Source organism: Portunus trituberculatus, chromosome 18, assembly GCF_017591435.1.
Source record: "Portunus trituberculatus isolate SZX2019 chromosome 18, ASM1759143v1, whole genome shotgun sequence".
Lineage (NCBI taxonomy): Eukaryota > Metazoa > Arthropoda > Malacostraca > Decapoda > Portunidae > Portunus > Portunus trituberculatus.
Window position 1 is genome coordinate 24452818 of NC_059272.1, and position 20668 is coordinate 24473485.

Sequence of the window (20668 nt, forward strand, 5' to 3'; positions counted from 1 at the left end):
AGAGAGAGAGAGAGAGAGAGAGAGAGAGATTCATGACCAGCCAGCCATAAACTTCACCACACAAAAGGCATCAATAGCTTTTATCAGTAACTCACTCTGCATCATTTAAGAAAGACTCAAGCCACTCGTTCTGGGGTATGATAATTACACCACTTCACGTGACTCAAGCCTATACGTTCCATTCATGTAGAAGGCTTGGTGTAGAGCATAACTATACTACTCGTGAAGCCATTTCCGCCACCTATAGCAGGGCATGTCATGACTTAGTGATTGATAGATATAATATGGAATCTACCTTGGAATTAAAAGGATTTAGGAGAGATTCGCAGTGTAGGTAAGTAAGAAGGACGGTATATAAATAGAGGAATTGATAAGTAGGTAGAAAGACGTACAAAAGCAGAAAGACATAGACTGAACGGCAAAGACAGACATATACTACATACATAAAGACAGGATGATAGAAAAATAGATAGATGGATAGAAGAAGAAATCGATGGGAGTTTAATAAACACACACATTCAATTAACATTCATTCGATAAAAGCATTTTCTTAAGGAAATAAGATGAAATAATAACTAATATTAAAACAATTGTGTTCCAAGAATATAAAATGAAACTATCATTATAAAAGAAACACAGAAAGAAATCCAAATATTACATTAGCACTACATCTGATGAGTGACACTTTGAAAATAAACTAAAAATATACATTTACGTCACACACACACACACACACACACACACACACACACACACACACACACACACACACACACACACACACACACACACACACACACCTATATCATTCCAGACATCACTGTAACATCATGCATGCAAGACACCACTTGTGTGCGTACTCACCGCCTTGGCCTGTCCTCAGGAAGTGGTGGGTGCAGGCCAATCCTTACTATTATATATCAGACACGGCTCACACACCCCACCTGCCCACCTCCAGCCACTCGAACTAGCGACGTAATGCATTCCTACAGGTAAGAAAAGAATATACAGTCAGTTATGGGTGCTGCAATTTGTCTTAATCAAGTGAAGATTTACCAATTATTACCAAACTTTACAACCTCAGGTGAATCTCTTCTTTGTCACTGCTTTTGCTTGTTGCTTAAAGCTTTCAAAATACTAGGTAAGGAATAGATACTTTATACAGTTGGGAGACACTATGGAGACCAATATGCATTTACGCTAGTGATTCATCATCTGCAGTAATTGATACCTTGTAGACCAGTACATAAATTATCATTCGAAGTACATTTTTACAGAATTATTCTTCCCTTTTTTTTTTTTTTGTAATATCTATGATTTGTAAATAAATATTGCAAAAATTCTTATTTTTGGGAAGTAGAAAGGAAAAATATCATGATGATTTAGAATCATTAGAAGTAACAACAAGTGCATTTGATTATAAATTGGAAAAGAAAAAAAGAGAGAAAAAAAAGTCGCCTTTCTTGTTGGTTGCCAGCTTTTGCTTGCAGACTCATGGAAACAAAGTGCAGAGTAATGGTAATAATAACAACAATAATGATAATGATAACATTGTAATAATAATAACAATGTCGGTACTACTACTTCTAGTACTACTACTGCTGCTACTACTACTACTACTGCTACTACTACTACTACTACTACTACTACTACTACTACTAATAATAATAATAATAATAATAATAATAATAACAATAATAATAATAGTACCAATAATAAAGATAATCATAATAATGATGATGATGATAATAATAATGATAACAATAATAATAATGATAATAATAATAACAACAATTATTATTATTATTTTATTATAACAACAACAACAATAAATAATAATAATAATAATAATAATAATAATAATAATAATAACAATAACGATAATAATAATAACGATATAAATAACAATAATAATATTAATAATAATAATAATAATAATAATAATAATAATAATAATAATAATAATAATAATAATAATAATAATAATAATAATAATAATAATAATAATAATAATAATAATAATAATAATAATAATGATAATAATACTAATAACTATAATAAACAGTACTACTACTACTACTACTACTACTACTACTACTACTAATAATAATAATAATAATTATAATTATTATTATTATTATTATTATTATTATTATTATTATTATTATTATTATTATTATTATTATTACTATCAGTTTATTTATTTTGCTGTTTATTTATTGGTTTATTATTTATTTTTTTTCATGGAAAGAGAACAATGTTCTCCTGCATACATGAATTCAAGATATATAAATTTGTTGTGGTTTTCTTTTGTATTGGACATTATCTGAAAGCAAGACAAAAACGAGTATTTGTTGAACAAAGTGTTCAACTATTGGCAGAAACTTAGCATACGTATATCAAAACTCCATGCGATAACTAGAGAAAAGTATTCGCTAGTGTGTGTGTGTGTGTGTGTGTGTGTGTGTGTGTGTGTGTGTGTGTGTGTGTGTTTGAATTTATCATGATATTTTAATGGAATCATATGGAGGTCACCCGCATGGAGAGGCGTGCTGGATGAAGCCCTGTGCCTTTATACATAACCAACACATTCCACCTCGCAGCGAATTATTCTGGTTACGTGAGTCTTTTTGCCATAGAACAATTTCCATTCTGTTTGATCGTACGGTTTCATAGTTTATAGTCTTTTGAGTCATCGGTAAAGTGTGTAACAAAAATACTTGGAACAGCCTATTTGGACTTTAGAATCCTAAAACACAAACATACTTTTCAGTCGGTTACTTATGTTACAGCTTCTGTATTTGACACCTGTAAGAAGAAATATTTCATACTCCCTGTTATCCAGAATCTGAAGAGAAAAGTTAGAGTTAAATTCAAAGCGGTCATTCAGTAACTTGGTTACTGAATGACCTTAATATCTGGAATAGACTAGCTACATGATAAACTATTTTGCTCGAAATACGTAATTACACACTTCATCCAAATACCACAATGCAAGATGTGAGTATAAACGAAAGCATATCCCGGGAGATTTGAATTATCGTATTGCTATCAGATGCCTTATTCAAGATTTATCCTCGCATAAGAACAACGCATTATGACATCACAATAATCTCATGATATGTCAGAATTTACTATCGGATAAAGACATCAGATTACTATATCAAGATGATTCAATGAAATATAAAGCTCGTATCCTGACCTTATGACCTTACTCTCTTAATCTCGTGGCATTAGACAGCTGACAGGATCACACGGTCTCTATCCTGAAGGGGACGCTTACTTCAGAACAGTGTCGCCGTGGTCAAGGCTCCTGCAGCTTTCATAGCTCAGGCTGGACACTACGAGCCTCACCCTTCATTTGAGATGCAGGGAGGGCGTGTGGTCTTTGACTCCTCGCTCGCTGACATTTACTGAAAGCGAGACGAGGATGCCTGACCTTGTTCACTTATTGCAGCTCAGAGACTTCTTGGTGTTAACAGATTCTCTCTCTCCCTCCATCTCTTACTGGTTATCTCTCTCTCTCTCTCTCTCTCTCTCTCTCTCTCTCTCTCTCTCTCTCTCTCTCTCTCTCTCTCTCTCTCTCTCTCTCTCTCTCTCTCAGACCTATCTCTTGACCCACCTTCCTTTGTCGCCACCTTTGCCTATTTCTGTTACTTCCTTTAGGGGTATTTGTTGGCGTGGTTTGAAAGATTTTGTCATGCCTGCGTCTCCTTTCTACCAACTTTATTGTGTGTGTGTGTGTGTGTGTGTGTAATTCACCACGGTCGTCTACTGGTCACCCAGCCAGTCTTCCCCATTACGGAGCGAGCTCAGAGCTCATAGACCGATCTTAGGGTAAGACTGAGACCACAACACACTCCACACACCGGGAAAGCGAGGCCACAACTCCTCGAGTTACATCCCGTACCTATTTACTGCTAGGTGAACAGGGGCCACACATTAAGAGGCTTGCCCATTTGCCTCACCGCCTCCGGGATTCGAACCCGGACCCTCTCGAGTGTGAGTCGAGCGTGCTAACCACTACACTACGCGGTGTGTGTGTGTGTGTGTGTGTGTGTTCACTGTTTGATCTGCTGCAGTCTCTGACGAGACAGCCAAACGTTACCCTACGGAACGAGCTAAGAGCTCATTATTTCCGATCTTCGGATAGGCCTGAGACCAGGCACACACCACACACCGGGACAACAAGGTCACAACTCCTCGTTTTACATCCCGTACCTACTCACTGCTAGGTGACCAGGGGCTACACGTGAAAGGAGACACACCCAAATATCTCCACCCGGCCGGGGAATCGAACCCCGGTCATCTGGCTTGTGAAGCCAGCGCTCTAACCACTGAGCTACCGGGCCGTGTGTGTGTGTGTGTGTGTGTGTCTTGAGGGGTAAATATGGGACAGTGGGAAAGTAGAGGCAGCTGGCGTTGTGGTGACGGTGGTGTTGCGACGGTGGAGGTGGAGGCGGCTGCGGTGATAGTGGTGGTGGTGGTGGTGGTGGTGGCAGTGGTCACGAAATAGAATTCATGAATGAGTCTTACTCCCAACACACATAAAAACGATAAAACGAAACTAAAGACAAGTGAAATCCGAGAAGTCTAAGACAGCGATTCCTAACACATCAACTGATATCGAGGTTTTCACTGCCAGAGAGAGAGAGAGAGAGAGAGAGAGAGAGAGAGAGAGAGAGAGAGAGAGAGAGAGAGAAAATACTAATGATAAAACGACGTTACCATGTATACATATTTTTTTTACAGAAATATCTCTTCGTTTCCGAGATTTAAGAGCTACCTGTTTGATTAATTTATCTAAGGCACCAAAACAAGAGCATACGGCGCCGCACATAAAACAAAATAAGTTAATAAAAAAATACAGATAAACACAAGAAACCAGCGATCTAAAGAAGACACATTAGGTACGGTCTATAATTACATGTAGTTGTAAGCGTCTCTATTGTTTCGTCCCTACAGTCTCCACACTCCTACCAACAATACTATGACGCCAGCTGTGTCCCCCACCGAACCTGACACATAGTAACGGCGCTTAATTGCATGGTCATAGCGACCCACTACAGAGAGAGGGACACTAACAGCTGAAGAACTGAACGCCGGAGAAGCGATCTTATGCTACCAAGCGTGACAAATGTAGCCTGAATAGGAGACACCGCCACCTATCAGCAGATCTGTAAACTAATTATACGACTGCGCTTTCACGTGAACTAGCCAATAGGGAAACCGGCATGTACTATTTGCTACTGGCTTTACGTTCACTTCAGCAGGATGTGGTATTTTTATCATGATTTTATTTTTCAGAGCACTACCATCTGACATTGGAGTAACAACTGAATCATAATGCAAGAAGCTTATTCATTCAGCGTTTATCTTAATTAACGTTATTGAGAGTTAATGTACTAATGAACCATGAAGAGTATATAGCTGAGTATTGCGATAGACTGTTATGTATGTGATGTGATATGTATTAATGAAGCTTTTTATAGTCATGTTTCTATATTTATCTCAGTTCTATTACACACACACACACACACACACACACACACACACACACACACACACACACACACACACAGTGTGATGTCTCAGTCCTACCCGAAGATCGGTATATGAGCTCTTAGCTCGCTCCGTAATGAGGAAGACTGGCTGGGTGACCAGCAGACGACCGTGGTGAATTACACACACACACACACACACACACACACACACACACACACACACACACACACACACACACACACACACACACACACACACACACACCATAGTTCTGATGTAATTAAAGACATTTAAAATAGAGGCTTTGGCAAATTATTTTAAGTTTGAGAGAGAAGTTCAGGTGTGCCTCACAAGTACAAGTGTATCAACTGTATAGTGTGTCCTGTGTCACGTCTCCTTGATGAAAATGAAAGAAGGGGACTATTATTGAAGAAAATGGGAAATCTAAGTACACTCAATTAGCAAGGAACTGTATCCTTAACCATCCTTTGCCGAATCAGAGGGACGGACCAACAAGCGTTCCCAAGTTCAGGGCGCTCTGGTGTAGGGCAATGGGTCACAAGATGGGGGGTCGCGTGGCACAATGTGTGACGCTTGGTGATGAGACAGTCTAGGTCAAGTTCCTATTACTTAGCGGATAAAAAGTAGCATTACCAAAGTGAAACCTTTCAGGTGTAATTTACAGTTAAAGTTTAGACAGTCTGTAAATCTTGATACAAAGACATAACTCTCAACATCACCGTAAATTTTGTCCTCGCTAGCAGGAGCCACACACGATCTACGATTGACACCAGAGTCATGAAGTGATGGATTTCACCTCTCGGGTGTTACCAAGGAAAGAAGCTACCTTTCCCCCAACACCCGGCTTGTTGGTCCACATCAAGGGACAAGGACAAGCCAAGACTTTAAAGAGAAGCCGTGGGTCAGACAGCGGCATTCCAATCAATCCCTTGGTGACCTACAAAGGCCAGCACCCACACGGATCCCCGGGGCGCCTCCCTAAAGTGCGTGTCATCACCTTCTTTGTAGGGGCAGCGATGGGTGTAAGTTTTGGGTCAGGGGTGACACGCATCTTTGAAGAAAATGAGAAAGGCAAGTAGATCCGTATGGAAAATGCGTATGGAAAATGAATACATGGCAGCCTCTCTATCAACACTTCAGATTATATTTTTCCTTCACCTGAAAGAAGCGAATGAAAATGTCGCGAGGAGCCGAGAACGTGATTGTCTAGTCTTGCTAATGCATCGTGTTTTTGTAGCACGACCTTTTCCTTCTTGAGAGACAGCAATGGTTAAATAAAGATTGTTAGAATAGGAACAACTACTGACAAATAGAAAAATAAATGTCCAGCCTTTGTAACTGAATTAATGTTGATCCAGTCAGTACATCCCGATCTGGACAGGAAGCATACCCAGTCAACGCAGCTCCATCTTCTGGAACTAGGTGGCTGAACACCCATCCTGACACATGGGAAAGTAAATTCAAGAACGCTGTAGTGATTTCATATCCTAAAGTGTTTGGGAAATAAGTAGAGCCAGACTCACAGGCAGCGGGGATGAGAATGCAGATGAGGAACACAACCTGACACGTGACACATGGCACTCTTTTTTTCCTACATTTAGCAACACGTCACACCTTCTAACCACTTTCCTGCCATTCAAAGCACTGCTGCCCTGCGGCGGCCTGTCATGGCTCACGGAGACCAACAAGTAACCTCCGGCACGCGGGGCTTGGCTCTCTCTGCGGCGTCTCCGGAGAAAGTCTGGGCGGCGGCAGACTCTCGCTGCTTTACCGCCGGAAAGAGAGAGAGGAGTCTCCCGTCACAGGTCTGGAATGATACGTGTTCCTCCTTCCCAGACTAACGAGACATAGCCTAGTACAATTTCACCATAATGATATGCATGATGACATTCAATAAGAATCTTAATGTTCTAGCCTCTCCCTTTTCAAACACAACTCACGTCTCTGTGCATGAATGGTCTGCCGGCATCGTAGATTAGGGATAAAGCAGAAAACATAGTGACACAAGAAGGTAAAAGTGACGGAAGCAGTCCAGGCTAAAGTAAAGAAATTGTCACTCGATCAATGCTAATAAAGCCGCACTTCCACTGATACCCAGGGATAAAAAAAAAATAAATAAATAAATAAGGCTTGCGAATCATTCAATATATTTCCATTAAGAATACTAAAATTGTTACAGGATTTTGTTTGAGTGACAGCGCAGCATCCAGGAAGAAGTAGGGCAGCAAAACTACTAATTGATGAGTGCCATATCCTTCCTTCACTGCGTGTCCCATCTCTTGCTTAGTTGTCTGCAGCTAAGAGGGCAACGAACGGACAGACATGTGAAGATCCTCAGACCTCCTCGCGGTTTTAGTTCCCTAGCGATACTGTCTTTTCTCTTTTCCCTCGTGGCCTTGGCGCTTGCTGTACTTCTAAGAGTGAATCAGCGACGAGGAGCTTGATGGCGATAAACAACCATTCGTCTCGCTGCCTGGCTGAGAAACACGGCGTTAATGAAATAAGGACGATTTTGTGTGAGTTCAAACCTAGGCACTTATATTTCCGTACTTCTTTGGAATTTCTACAAACGTTTTGACAAATAACTGGAATAATAATCTAATTCTGTTAAGCGAAGGAAAGGCCTAGTACAGTCCTCCGCCGTCACACCGTTTTCTTCGCGTCCGTGGTCTGTCCGGCGGTGAAGAAAACCACTGAATAAGTTACTCATAAACAGGGCATAAAAATAGATTTCACCGTTTAAAAGGCGGACAGAAAGCGAGCGAAGGAGGGAAAGGGTTAGGTACTAATAGTGAAACCAGTGATTCTTAAGGGGGTTAAGGAATTAATGGAGGGAGCGACACGGTAGAGTTGCATAGAAAAGGAAGGATTATGGCTTATAGCTTGGAACTGAAAGGTTGGTGCATGTAGCGTAATTCGAAAGCTAGATGAGCAAATGAAATACACTTAAAATCACAAACACACAAACACACACACACACACACACACACACACACACACACCTTCCCTTAAATTTTCTCTCACATATAAAAGAAGTTTGCAAAGTTCTGGATAGAAAAAAATGCCAATGAAAAAAAAAACTCTTCCCAAAAGAAAGTGAGTAGAAAATAGTTCAATCTAGACCACGTAGAGAGAGAGAGAAAAAAAAAACAGAAAAAGAAAAAAACCAGGCCAGCTACCAATCCCAAAGCAGGAAAGAAGACAACAGAGGTCACTAACCTTAAGACGAAGAAAAAAAAAATAATGATACCGAAGAATATGGAGGACGCACCAATTACAAGAGGAACGATGGGGAACGATGGAGTCCTGGGGCGCGGAACATGAGGGAACAGAGGGTCAGGAATGCCATCTCTCCACACGTATAGACAATAGTGAAATCAGCCTGTCAGTCGCACCCACAATACCCCATGACGCACGTGGACCCAAACCTGCCTCGCATGTCCCCAGGGTGTTACCTCAATGGGTGGTAATACTTGTAGTAGCAGCAGCAGAAGTAGGCGAAGGAGGCGACAAAGGAAGGTGGGTCAAGAGATAGGTCTGATATAAAAGTGGTAAATGAGAGAGAGAGAGAGAGAGAGAGAGAGAGAGAGAGAGAGAGAGAGAGAGAGAGAGAGAGAGAGAGAGAGAGAGAGAGAGAGAGAGAGAGAGAGAGAGAGAGAGAGAGAGAGAGAGAGAGAGAGAGAGAGAGAGAGAGAGAGAGAGAGAGAGAGAGAGAGAGAGAGAGAGAGAGAGAGAGAGAGAGAGAGAGAGAGAGAGAGAGAGAGAGAGAGAGAGAGAGAGAGAGAGAGAGAGAGAGTGGCGCTTTCTTGTGTGAATGATATGGTGGTTACAAGTCAAGTTGGGAGAAAGGAGGCGTAAGAATGGCAAAGTCTTTTAAAACCGAGCCAGCAGATACGTCTGAAGGAAGGAAAAGAGAAGTTTCTTGCAATGTTCACCGTAGGGGTTGAGAACATATAAGGTAAGGAAAAGATGACAGGGAGAACTAATGTTTGTGTTCATATTCTTTTTAGAGATGGTTGTTAAGTTTTAATATGCTTGAAGAGGAAATTATAGAAGAAAATGATTGAGGTCTTCTTACTGTGGAGGAAGAGGAGGAGGAATACAAAGGAATACCAAACAGCAACAGACCTCTTGGTTCTTTCGCAGCTGTTTGGTAACTATTTCTAACTAGCTACAGAGAAGAGAGACAGGACAGTACAGGAAAAAGCTCCTGCCCACCCACCACTCCCTCCAGCTTTCGTTGGCATGGAAGGAGGAGCAGGAGGAGGAGGAGGGAAGAAAGGTGAGGAGGATGGCTAGACAAATTTAAGTATACTTCTTAAAACAACAATATTGTTTTTAATTTCTCACTTTGTTTATCTATCAGGATGCACACACACACACACACACACACACACACACACACACACACACACACACACACACACACACACACACACACACACACACACACACACACAGGATAGAATTATTAGCTCCTGGGTGAGCATTCCATACCTACTTACTGCTTGACGGACAAGTGCTACAGCGTGGAAGGAGACGAGCCAAATCTATCCATCTTTTATCTCCTGATTTGGAACCCACACCCGGGAACACTCATGTTAGAGTTAAGCGTGTTGATTCCTGTGCCACCGTAACTGCCATGGGCCGGTAAGATGACAATAGCAACAATAATAACAACAGCAGTATCAATAACAACAGCAGCAACAACAACAACAGCAGTAGTATCACCACCACCACCAACAACAACAACAGCAGCACTATCACCAACAACAACAGCAACAACAATAACAACAGCAGCAGCAACAATAACAACAGCAGCAGTATCACCCAAAACAACAGCAATAACAACAACAACAGCAGCATCACCAACAACAACAACATCAACAATAACAACAGCAGTAGTATCACCAACAACAACAGCAACAACAATAACAACAACAGCAGTATCACCACCACCAACAGCAACAAAAACAACAAATAATGATTAAAAAAAAAGAAGCAAGAAAAATTGACGATATCTTCATTCATCACTGTCGAAAAACACAACTTAATCAAGACAGGCAATGAAAGGCGATAATGAAGGAAGGGAAGGAAGAATGACTAGAAGGCCAAGCATAACAAGGAAGTGGCGGCAGTGAGGTTGTAGCAGACAGAGGAGAGTATCACCTTTGACCCTTCATATGACCATCAGATATACGAGTATGACAACCAACCAGTGATACGCAATCTCTAACACTCCTCACACAGATGACGTGTATAGTGTCAATCCTCTTCACCTTGTCGTAACTACCTCAACTCGATATCGCAAGACCCAGAAAGCAGCGCAGGGAAGGTGAGGCTACTTGACTACCACTCGACCGCCACTCGACCGCCACTTGACCGACACGAGGGGGTAAAGAAAGAGAAGGAGGAATAAAAGTCACGGTGTTGAATGTGAAAAGTTCCGTGACAAGTAGATAAATAGAGTGATAGTGATAAATGTGGTGATTGAGAAGAAGGGAAAGGAATGAATGCAGGATGTGTGTGTGTGTGTGTATGTGTGTGTGTGTGTGTGTGTGTGTGTGTGTGTGTGTGTAATTCACTGTTTGATCTGCTGCAGTCTCTGACGAGACAGCCAGACGTTACCCTACGGAACGAGCTCAGAGCTCATTATTTCCGATCTTGGGATAGGTCTGAGACCAGGCACACACCACACACCGGGACAACAAGGTCACAACTCCTCGATTTACATCCCGTACCTACTCACTGCTAGGTGAACAGGGGCTACACGTGAAAGGAGACACACCCAAATATCTCCAGCCGGCCGGGGAATCGAACCCCGGTCCTCTGGCTTGTGAAGCCAGCGCTCTAACTACTGAGCTACCGGGCCGTATGTGTGTGTGTGTGTGTGTGTGTGTGTGTGTGCGTAAAAAATAAGGTATCATTTCAGTGAAAGCTAAAATTAATTAAGTGTCGGAAGGTGTCTTAAAATTAACAAGAGAGAGAGAGAGAGAGAGAGAGAGAGAGAGAGAGAGAGAGAGAGAGAGAGAGAGAGAGAGAGAGAGAGAGAGAGAGAGAGAGAGAGAGAGAGAGAGAGAGAGAGAGAGATGGCAACTTCAACCACCTGCCAAAATAGTCATGACTTTGGTGAGATCTTCTGTTAAGAATTACTGACCGGAATCCTTAAATTCCTCCTCCTTCTCCTCCTCCTCCTCCTCTCCCTCCTTCTCCTTCTCCTTCTCTTTCTCTTTCTCCTCCTCCCTCTCCTCCTCCTCCTCCTCCTCCTCCTCCTCCTCCTCCTCCTCCTCCTCTTCTTCCTCTTTCTCTTCCTCCTCCTCCCCCTCCTTCTCCTCCTCCTCCTATTCCTCTTACTCCACCTCCATCTTCTCCTTCTGCTCCTCCTCCTCCTCCTCCTCTTCCTCTCCATCTTCCTCCACCTCCTCCCGATACTTAGCTGGCTGATGTGGGTGTAATGTTTCTTCCTCTCCTTTATGCCCCTTTCATCCCTTTCCTCTCTCACATTTCCCTTGTCTACTTTCCATCCTCCTACATTCCTCACTCTCTATCATTCGTTATTCATGTTATTTCTTTCCTTCACCTTCTTCCTTTTCCTTCTCCCTTGTATATGTAGTATATGTATATTTTCCCTTTAGGTGCTGAGTATTAGTATGTTCAGATTATTTGATTGTTGCTGTTTTCAGAGTGTATTTGCGTAATTACTTCTTGATTCTTCCTCACCCTTCGTTTCATGTTATAGCATCTACGGAGAGTGTTTCTTCTAATTCGTACCTATCCTTCTTTCCTCCTTCCCTTATCCCTCCCACTTTTTTTTCTTAATTTTCTGTTGTTCATCATCTTACGAATCTTTTCTTCTTTCCTTCTTCTCCTCCCTGTCCTGATCTTATTTCTCATCTTTCATTTCCTTCTTCTTTCTCCTTCTCTTCTTCTTCCTTGTCGTCATTTTTCACATTTCTCCCTCTCCTCTTCCACCTCCTCCTCCTCCTCCTCTCTTGCTCCTCCCTGTCCTACCACTAGACGTGTTGTTGTATTAATCACTAAGAAAGTTAAGCCTCTCCTTCCAACCAACCCTTTATTTTTTTTCCCTCTTCTGTGTGTGTAGGTAAGGTGGCCTGTGTGTGCATTGGGAGGAGAAAACACACAAACACATGCACTTACACAAGGCCTACGAACATTATAAAGTCCTGACTCATGCCAATACACACACACACACACACACACACACACCTCTCCTTCTCTGACCCACATACCACTTCCCTTCCTTCCTCATTCATGCCCGACTAACCCCTTTCATCCCCAAAATCACTCCCTCTTTCACCTTCTTTTTTCCCTTCTTCCATTCTTTCCACTCCTCGCGTCATCATTTTCCAAGCAATTTCCTCCCTCTGCTTTCGTATATTAAATTTCACCCTCCACATTGTTTCTTTATACTCTCTCTCTCTCTCTCTCTCTCTCTCTCTCTCTCTCTCTCTCTCTCTCTTGTTCCATTAATGACTTGTTGTATTGCTTTGTTGCTTGTAATTGCCTGATTGAATATAACGCGCCGCAATACCAGGATCATAAAGCGCTGTTAGGTTTGTCTATAAATGTAGTGATGCACATTTATCTATTTGTACTGACGTTATTATTATTATTTTCACAAGTGAGTATTAAGTTCAGTGGAACCATGCGTGCTTTGGGGTCCGAGGGGTCTCCAAGCGCACGGGTTCGAATCCTGTCCACGGTCCGAGTGTAGGTTGGGCTTCCTCACTCGGGGCAACGATTTCCTAGCGGGTGGGCTTTGAGATAGGAGGTACCCCAAAAAGTATCCCCTTTAGCCCATAAATTCCCGTGAAATGGTATAAAAAAAAGAGAGAGAGTCGAAAGAGGAATAGATGGCAGATGTAAGTCAAGCTACAGAAGTGGAAGATTGTGGAATGGTGGATGGAATGAGTGGACTGATGGAAGGAGTGAAAGGATGTGGAATGAGAGGAATAGATGCATGGAGGCTGATGGGAGAAGTGGAAGGGAGTGAAGTAGTGAGTGGAATTGTATTTGCTGTTAAATGAATGGAAGGTAAAATTATGGACTAGTGAGAGGATTTGAACAAAGTGGAATACTGAGAGAACGGAAGGAAATGGAGTGGTAAGAGTGGATCAGTAAGAGAAAGAGGAGAATGAGAGATGGAGGAGAGTGGAGTAAAGAGAGAATTAAATGAAAGAGGAATGAAAATAGAAATCAGTGGAAGAGAAGAGATAATCGAAAGGAGTAGAATAGGAAGAGAAAGAGAAGAGATAGTAGTGAAAGAGGGTGGAGTAGAGAGAGGAGTGGAATAGGGAAGAGAAGTGGAAAAGAAAGTAGTGGAAGAGAGTTGAATGTGCAAATTAAATGGCAGAGTGTGAGAAAACGGAAGAAAGAAAGAGTAATGTGAACAATGCACTTTATATCATGGACAACAATGGAGGAAGATTCTCTCTCTCTCTCTCTCTCTCTCTCTCTCTCTCTCTCTCTTTTGTTTGCTATATTGGTCTCTTCCTCTTCTCATAACCTTCCTTCTTCTTCCACGGTCTATTTTTTTCTTCTCTTACGAATCGTTTTCTCTCTTTTTTGTAATGCATTTCCGTCCTTTCTTCTCTTGGTGTTATTCCTTTCCTTTCTTCCCTCACTCTACTTATCTCTTTTATTTATTCACTCGCACTTTTTCCTTCATCCTTCTTTTCCTACTTATTTTCCTTAATGTCCACCTTCTCCTCGTCTTTTTTTTTATTTCTTCTTCCAAGTATTTCCACCTACTATACTTTTCCTCAATTTCCATCCTCCTACTTCCAATAGTATCATCTCCTTTCATTTCCACCTCTTTATCAAACATCTTTGCACTTTTCATCATCTAATCCTCTCTTATTCTTGTTCTTTTCCTGTTCATCCATCTCTTTTTTTCATGTTTTCTTGTTCTTGTTATTCCTCTTGTTCTTCCTCCTCCTCTTTACTATGCCCCACTGACTCGCATCTTCCTTTCTTTTCCCCATCATTCACGCCCAACTGAATTATATACTGGATCGGAAGTTGCCTCGCCCCGCCCATTCGTGTGGATGAAACTCGATCGATCCTCAGCACGTCTCGCATCCCCTTGTCTTTGCTGTCTCAATGTCAAGGTTCTCAACGGGACACTATTGCATTTTTGTCCTTTTTGGCCTTAACCTTCGTGTCTCTCAATATATCTCCGTTTTCTTTCCATTAAGGTTTGTATGGAGTCTTTTTTTTGGTGTTCTATTTGCGCGTGTAATTGGTGTTGGTGGTGTATTAAGATGCGTTTGTTAAGTATTGTAACAGTGGTAGTAGCAATAGTAGTGTAAGTCGTGGTGGTTGTGGTGGTGGTGGTAGTGGTGATCGTGGTGATGGTGGTGGTGGTGGTGATGGTAGTGGTAGTGGTAGTAGTAGTAGTAGTAGTAGTAGTAGTAGTAGTAGTAGATGTTATTTTTATTGCCGTGTTTTTCTGGTCTAGCAATTTTAAATACAAACTTTTGCTGCTAATTGCTTTTACTACCATTGTTACCACCACCACCACCACCACCACTAACCTACATACAATAAGATATTCACACCTTTCGTTTAGATTCACACTTTTCCTTCACGCCCTTTGGTTACGCCCTCCGTCTTCCCCCGCTACCAGGAACCACGTGAGGGAGAAGCAAGAGAGAGGAGGAAGGAGAGGGAGATAGAGAACCAGAGAGGAGCCAAAGGACGGAAAGTGAGGCAGTAAGACCACCCAACCAACAATTAAAACCTCCGTGACCACCTTAACTAAAGATGCAGAAAAATAAATGCTGACACGGAGATTGAGCTGACTCTTGGGATTTTATAGCCACCACCACCATTACCTCCTCCTCCTCCTCCTCCTCCTCCTCCTCCTCATCCTCCTCCTCTTCCATCCACGCCCTAAAAAGATATAGAAAGTTCATCGTGTCAGTGTCACTCTCTAACCTTCCTCTTCTTCTTCTTCTCTCTCTCTCTCTCTCTCTCTCTCTCTCTCTCTCTCTCTCTCTCTCTCTCTCTCTCTCTCTCTCTCTCTCTCTCTCTCTCTCTCTCTCTCTCTCTCTCTCTCTCTCTCTCTCTCTCTTCTCTCGTTCCCTCTCCCTCTCGTGTTGTTATTGTTTTGACCAGGAACTGCTACGCCCCACTCCTCCTCACTACTCCTACTCCCTCTCTCCTCTTTACACTTCAAGGAGTCTGGAAGAGAGTGGCGAAAGTTTCCTTCCTGGTACTTTCCCTAAGGCTGAAGGAACCACATCTCATTACTTTTTATAGAAACTCTTACTGGGAAATTAAACAAAACCAATAAAAAAACACACATTTTCTTTTTAGTCATCAGAAAGCTTACAACGACCACAAAAAAAAAAATAAATAAAGTTCAGTTAAAGAAAGAGATTAAAAGATATACAGCTTTCTTTGGAGTATTAGTGATAAGTAAAAAGATAAAAAGTTATTTAGTTATAATTTTGCATGAGAGGACGAGGGTTAGGTTTGAAGAGGGTGTGGTGGAGGTACAAGTGCAGTTGTGGTGAGGAAGGAGAGGCCGAGTGTGGTTGGTGTGAATGAGTGAGTCGGTCAGTGTAAGGAAGTGTGGTGAGAGTTCAAATGGGTGTGGAGAAGATTCGTGAAGAGATGCTTAAGTTATGTATGGTGTGTGTGTGTGTGTGTGTGTGTGTGTGTGTGTGTGTGTGTGTGTGTGTGTGTGTGTGTGTGTGTGTGTGTGTGTGTGTGTGTGTGTATAATTTAGACTGAATGAGAGATGACTTGCTACAATAACGTTGAAATCTCTCTCTCTCTCTCTCTCTCTCTCTCTCTCTCTCTCTCTCTCTCTCTCTCTCTCTCTCTCTCTCTCTCTCTCTCTCTCTCTCTCTCTCTCTCTCTCTCTCTCTCACTTCAAGAGTGTAAAAGTCTATCAATTCCGCCTTCTCTCCCTCCTCCTCCTCCTCCTACCACTAACCATCTCAAAGTTGCTAACGTATAAGGCATGAGAGAGAGAGAGAGAGAGAGAGAGAGAGAGAGAGAGAGAGAGAGAGAGAGAGAGAGAGAGAGAGAGAGAGAGAGAGAGAGAGAGAGAGAGAGAGAGAGAGAGAGAGAATAATTAAAAATAACAATAAACCAATAGAATCAGTCAGTGAACCAGAAAGAGCTATAAAAACAAATAAATAATTAGATAAATAAATAAATAAATAAATACACAAAAGAAACTATTCTCGACTTCATAAACGTAAACACAAAGCAAAGAATTTGAATATCCTGTTCTTAACCCCTTCAGTGCCATGACGCGTTTCCATATGCATTCTGGTTACTATTTAGTGATTCTGTACAGCTTCAGAAACTCATGTGGGGGATTAAAATAGTGGAAACTGTGACCATTAATCTTCTGACCTGCAAAGACCCTCCCTAATGTCAATAAAATGGTCTAATCGTTCATAAATTTCAAGGTAAAAATGTGTCCCAGTACTAAAGAGGTTAATAATATTTTCTTCTGCACATTTTTTTTCCCTTTTCCTTCTATCTTTCTTTTCCTTTCCTGTCTTATCCAGTGTGTCAGTCAGGCAACTCAGCATCACTCCCACTCCTTCCATTCCCACCAGTGTCGCTGTTTCCCACGCCTTATTATATCACCTCTCAAATGCTTCCTCTTGAGTAAGTCTCCCCACGTCAATTACAATCGTTCTTATTTCTCTTTCTTTCACCTCTCTCTTCCTTCTCTTCTTTCTTTTTATCCAAGTCTTCTCAGTATCTAGCTTCATCTTAACACTTCACCCTTCTCTCTCTCTCTCTCTCTCTCTCTCTCTCTCTCTCTCTCTCTCTCTCTCTCTCTCTCTCTCTGCAATAAGCTATAAACTGGAAGTAGATAGAAATATACTTGCGACTAATGCAGTTCATAAAGGTCTGGAGAGAAATTACTTGAGGTATCTAAAGGTATCTAACGACCTTAACTTCCCTTATATATGTATATATATATATATATATATATATATATATATATATATATATATATATATATATATATATATATATATATATATATATATATAATAAAATAAAAACATATTTCAAAAGGAGAGACTTAAAATGTGTGCAACGGTGGGTGAAGATAATCAAGAATAAGATGAATATATACATAATTGTTAACATGTGATTCTGTCTACTCGAAAAATATAGCGACCATTCTCTCAATCTTTAGTATGACTGATCAAAACTTTCACGTAACTCTTTGCAGACGGAAGTAAAGGAACTCCATCAGACTCACCCGCCCAGACCCACACCCAGCCCCGCCTCGTCCCGCCCCGGCCACCCACACACACCTACGTACGTACATAATGTCACACTTTCTTTTAAAATGACGAATACTTCTGTAGGATCACGTACACTTCATTTCCTACTACCATATGTGAAACCTGTGCCAGAAAGCAGAGCCCGTGTGTGTGTGTGTGTGTGTGACTAAATTATAGCACACACACACACACACACACACACACACACACACACACACGCGTAGTGTAGTGGTTAGCACGCTCGACTCACAATCGAGAGGGCCGGGTTCGAATCCCGGTAAGCGCAAGGCAAATGGGCAAGCCTCTTAATGTATGGTCCCTGTTCACCTAGCAGTAAATACTGTAGGTACGGGATGTAACTCGAGGGGTTGTGGCCTCGCTTTCCTAGTGTGTGGAGTGTGTTATGTGGTCTCAGTCCTACCCGAAGATCGGTCTATGAGCTCTGAGCTCGCTCTGTAATGGGAAGAGACTGGCTGGGTGACCAGCAGACGACCGAGGTGAATCACACACACACACACACACACACACACACACACACACACACACATGATATAAATGAACTTTTTTTTATCAACTGAAAAGAAATTGCTATACAAGTAAAAAAATGAATTAATATTTTTTACTTCGTGAAATTAACCTCTTCAGTACCGGGATACATTTTTACCTGATGATTTGTGTAAGATTAGATAATTTATTATTGAGGTAAGAAGATTAATGGCCACAGTCTTCATCATTTTAATCCCCAACATGAGTTTCAGAAGTTGTATAAAACGACCGTATAGTAAAGAGAATATATGGGTACAGTGGTACAGTGGAACCATGCGTGCTTTGGGATCCTAGAGGTCTCCAAGCGTACGGGTTCGAATCCTGTCCACGGTCCGAGTGTAGGTTGGGCTTCCTCACTCGGGGTAAGGGTTTCCTAGTGGGTGGGCTTTAAGATAGGAGGTACCCTAAAAAGTATCCCCTTTAGCCCATAAATTCCCGTGAAAAGCCCACTTGGTATAAAAAAAAAATATATAGAAACGCGTCATGGTGTTGAAGGGGTTAATGATTTAATAAATAAATGAATAGAAAATTATATATATATATATATATATATATATATATATATATATATATATATATATATATATATATAGTAGTAGAATGAATGAGTAAATTTATAAAAAGATAGATAGATAAATAGGTAGATTGATTGGTAGAGAGATAGATAGATAGGAAAAAAGATAGATACAGATACATAGATAGATGGATAGATAGCTAAATACAGATTAATTATAAAGAAAAGACTACACACACAAATACGACTAAATACAATTACTGAAGCACAACATTGAGAAGAGAAAAAAACACAAAGTGACAAAATTATCTTTACCAAAACAAAAATAAGCAAAAACCAGACAGACGGAAAAAAGAAGAAGAAGAAAAGATTGACTCTCCTACAGTACATCGCCCTATATACCCCACACACCCATATACCCATACAGTCTAGGCCTCCACGTATAGGACAACACGCGTGACGGCCCTGTGGTCACGTCCCTAAGTACACACACGCCTTCTGACGCCCTTGTGTTACCGACGCTCATCTGAGGACACGACTAAATCCTCCTCTTCCTGCTCTGCATTCTCCCTTTCATGCTCTTTCTCAACTTCCTCCTCATCATCGCGCCTATTAAGATTCCTTCCTGCCAGAAATCCTAAGTGCCCTCCACCCTAACGCCGCAATTAATGAAATGGGGACAGCGAAACTTGTCAGCGTAGGGACATAGTTACTTCACGAGCTCTCTTCTGTCGTAGGGTTGAAAGTTCCTACCACACGAAGGAACTTTAAGCCTTCCTGCGCTGGAGTGGAGTATGACGCCCTGCATTGCCCGTGGTTGTATATATAGATCGACACTCCAAGGAAGGATCGTCAGTTACCAAGCGACAGCACCTCTCAGCCTACCAGGACAAGCCAGCTGTTGCTTCACGCACCTCATACTTGCTGTAGAAATGTCCGCCAAGGGTGAGGACATAAGAGAGTGATTAAGGACGGAGGGAAAGAAATAGAGTGTGTGGGATAGAGTAATGAGAGAGAGGCATGAAAGGAGTGTTAAAGGATACAAGTAAACATTTTCATCTTAGTCCATGTATCCCACTTCATTAAGTAACACAAACACATATTTAACTCCTTGGTCCAATCCGTCCATTCCAATGCACCAATTTATCCTCTCATCACACCAGTAGCTAAACAAACCTTTCCTGTACCAGCCTATAATATATCCAGAACCAACGCAATTTCAGAACCCCCTTCTTTATTTTTAGCCCCTTTAGTGCCATGACGCGTTTTCATATTCATTCCGGTTACTATTTGGTGATTTTATGCAGCTTTAGATACTCATTTGAGGGATTAGAATAGTGAAGACTGTGGCCATTAATCCTCTGACTCTTCCTAATGTCAACAATATGGTCTAATCGTACACAAAACTCATGGTAAAAATGCGTTCCGGTACTGAAGGGGTTAAATTGTGCTTAGTTTCCCTACAGTGTAGGTAACGAAATGAATCAGCCTCGTCAGAAGCTAAGAGATGCTGCCTGAAATTCCCTCTAATATTGTAATGAATATATCTCCTTCCACAGCACTCTTCCTCTCCGTACTGGTGGCTCTGGTTGGCCTTGGAGCAGCGGCCATCGAGAAGAAGGCAGCTGAAGAGGACGGGCGACTCTTCTTCACGGGATTGACAGGGACTGATGACGGCCAGAACATCACTCTTGGCGGCAACGCTCTGATCTTCCTCGGGCTGGTCCTGACGACGCTCATTGCAGCAGTCATTGTCCTCGGAGTCCTGCTCGGCGTCGGCCCCTCACTGTTC

At 41.6% G+C, this 20668-nt stretch overlaps 2 protein-coding genes across 2 annotated transcripts in view; one reads left to right on the forward strand and one right to left on the reverse strand.

Annotated features, from left to right (window-relative positions):
- LOC123505821 (glutamate receptor ionotropic, delta-2-like) overlaps positions 1-20668 on the reverse strand; it is a 110925-nt gene that overhangs the window by 6667 nt on the left and 83590 nt on the right. Inside the window, exon 3 of the mRNA XM_045257544.1 lies at positions 865-986. The gene's annotated coding sequence lies outside the window, so the exon portion shown is untranslated. The remainder of the gene's footprint in view (positions 1-864; positions 987-20668) is intronic.
- The window catches only part of LOC123505833, a 3305-nt gene continuing 2370 nt past the window's right edge, over positions 19734-20668 (forward strand). Inside the window, exons 1-2 of the mRNA XM_045257564.1 lie at positions 19734-19821; positions 20436-20668. The exon at positions 20436-20668 is cut by the window's right edge and continues 38 nt beyond it. Of these exons, the coding sequence (XP_045113499.1) occupies positions 19809-19821; positions 20436-20668 (246 nt within the window). The 5' untranslated portion in view covers positions 19734-19808. The remainder of the gene's footprint in view (positions 19822-20435) is intronic.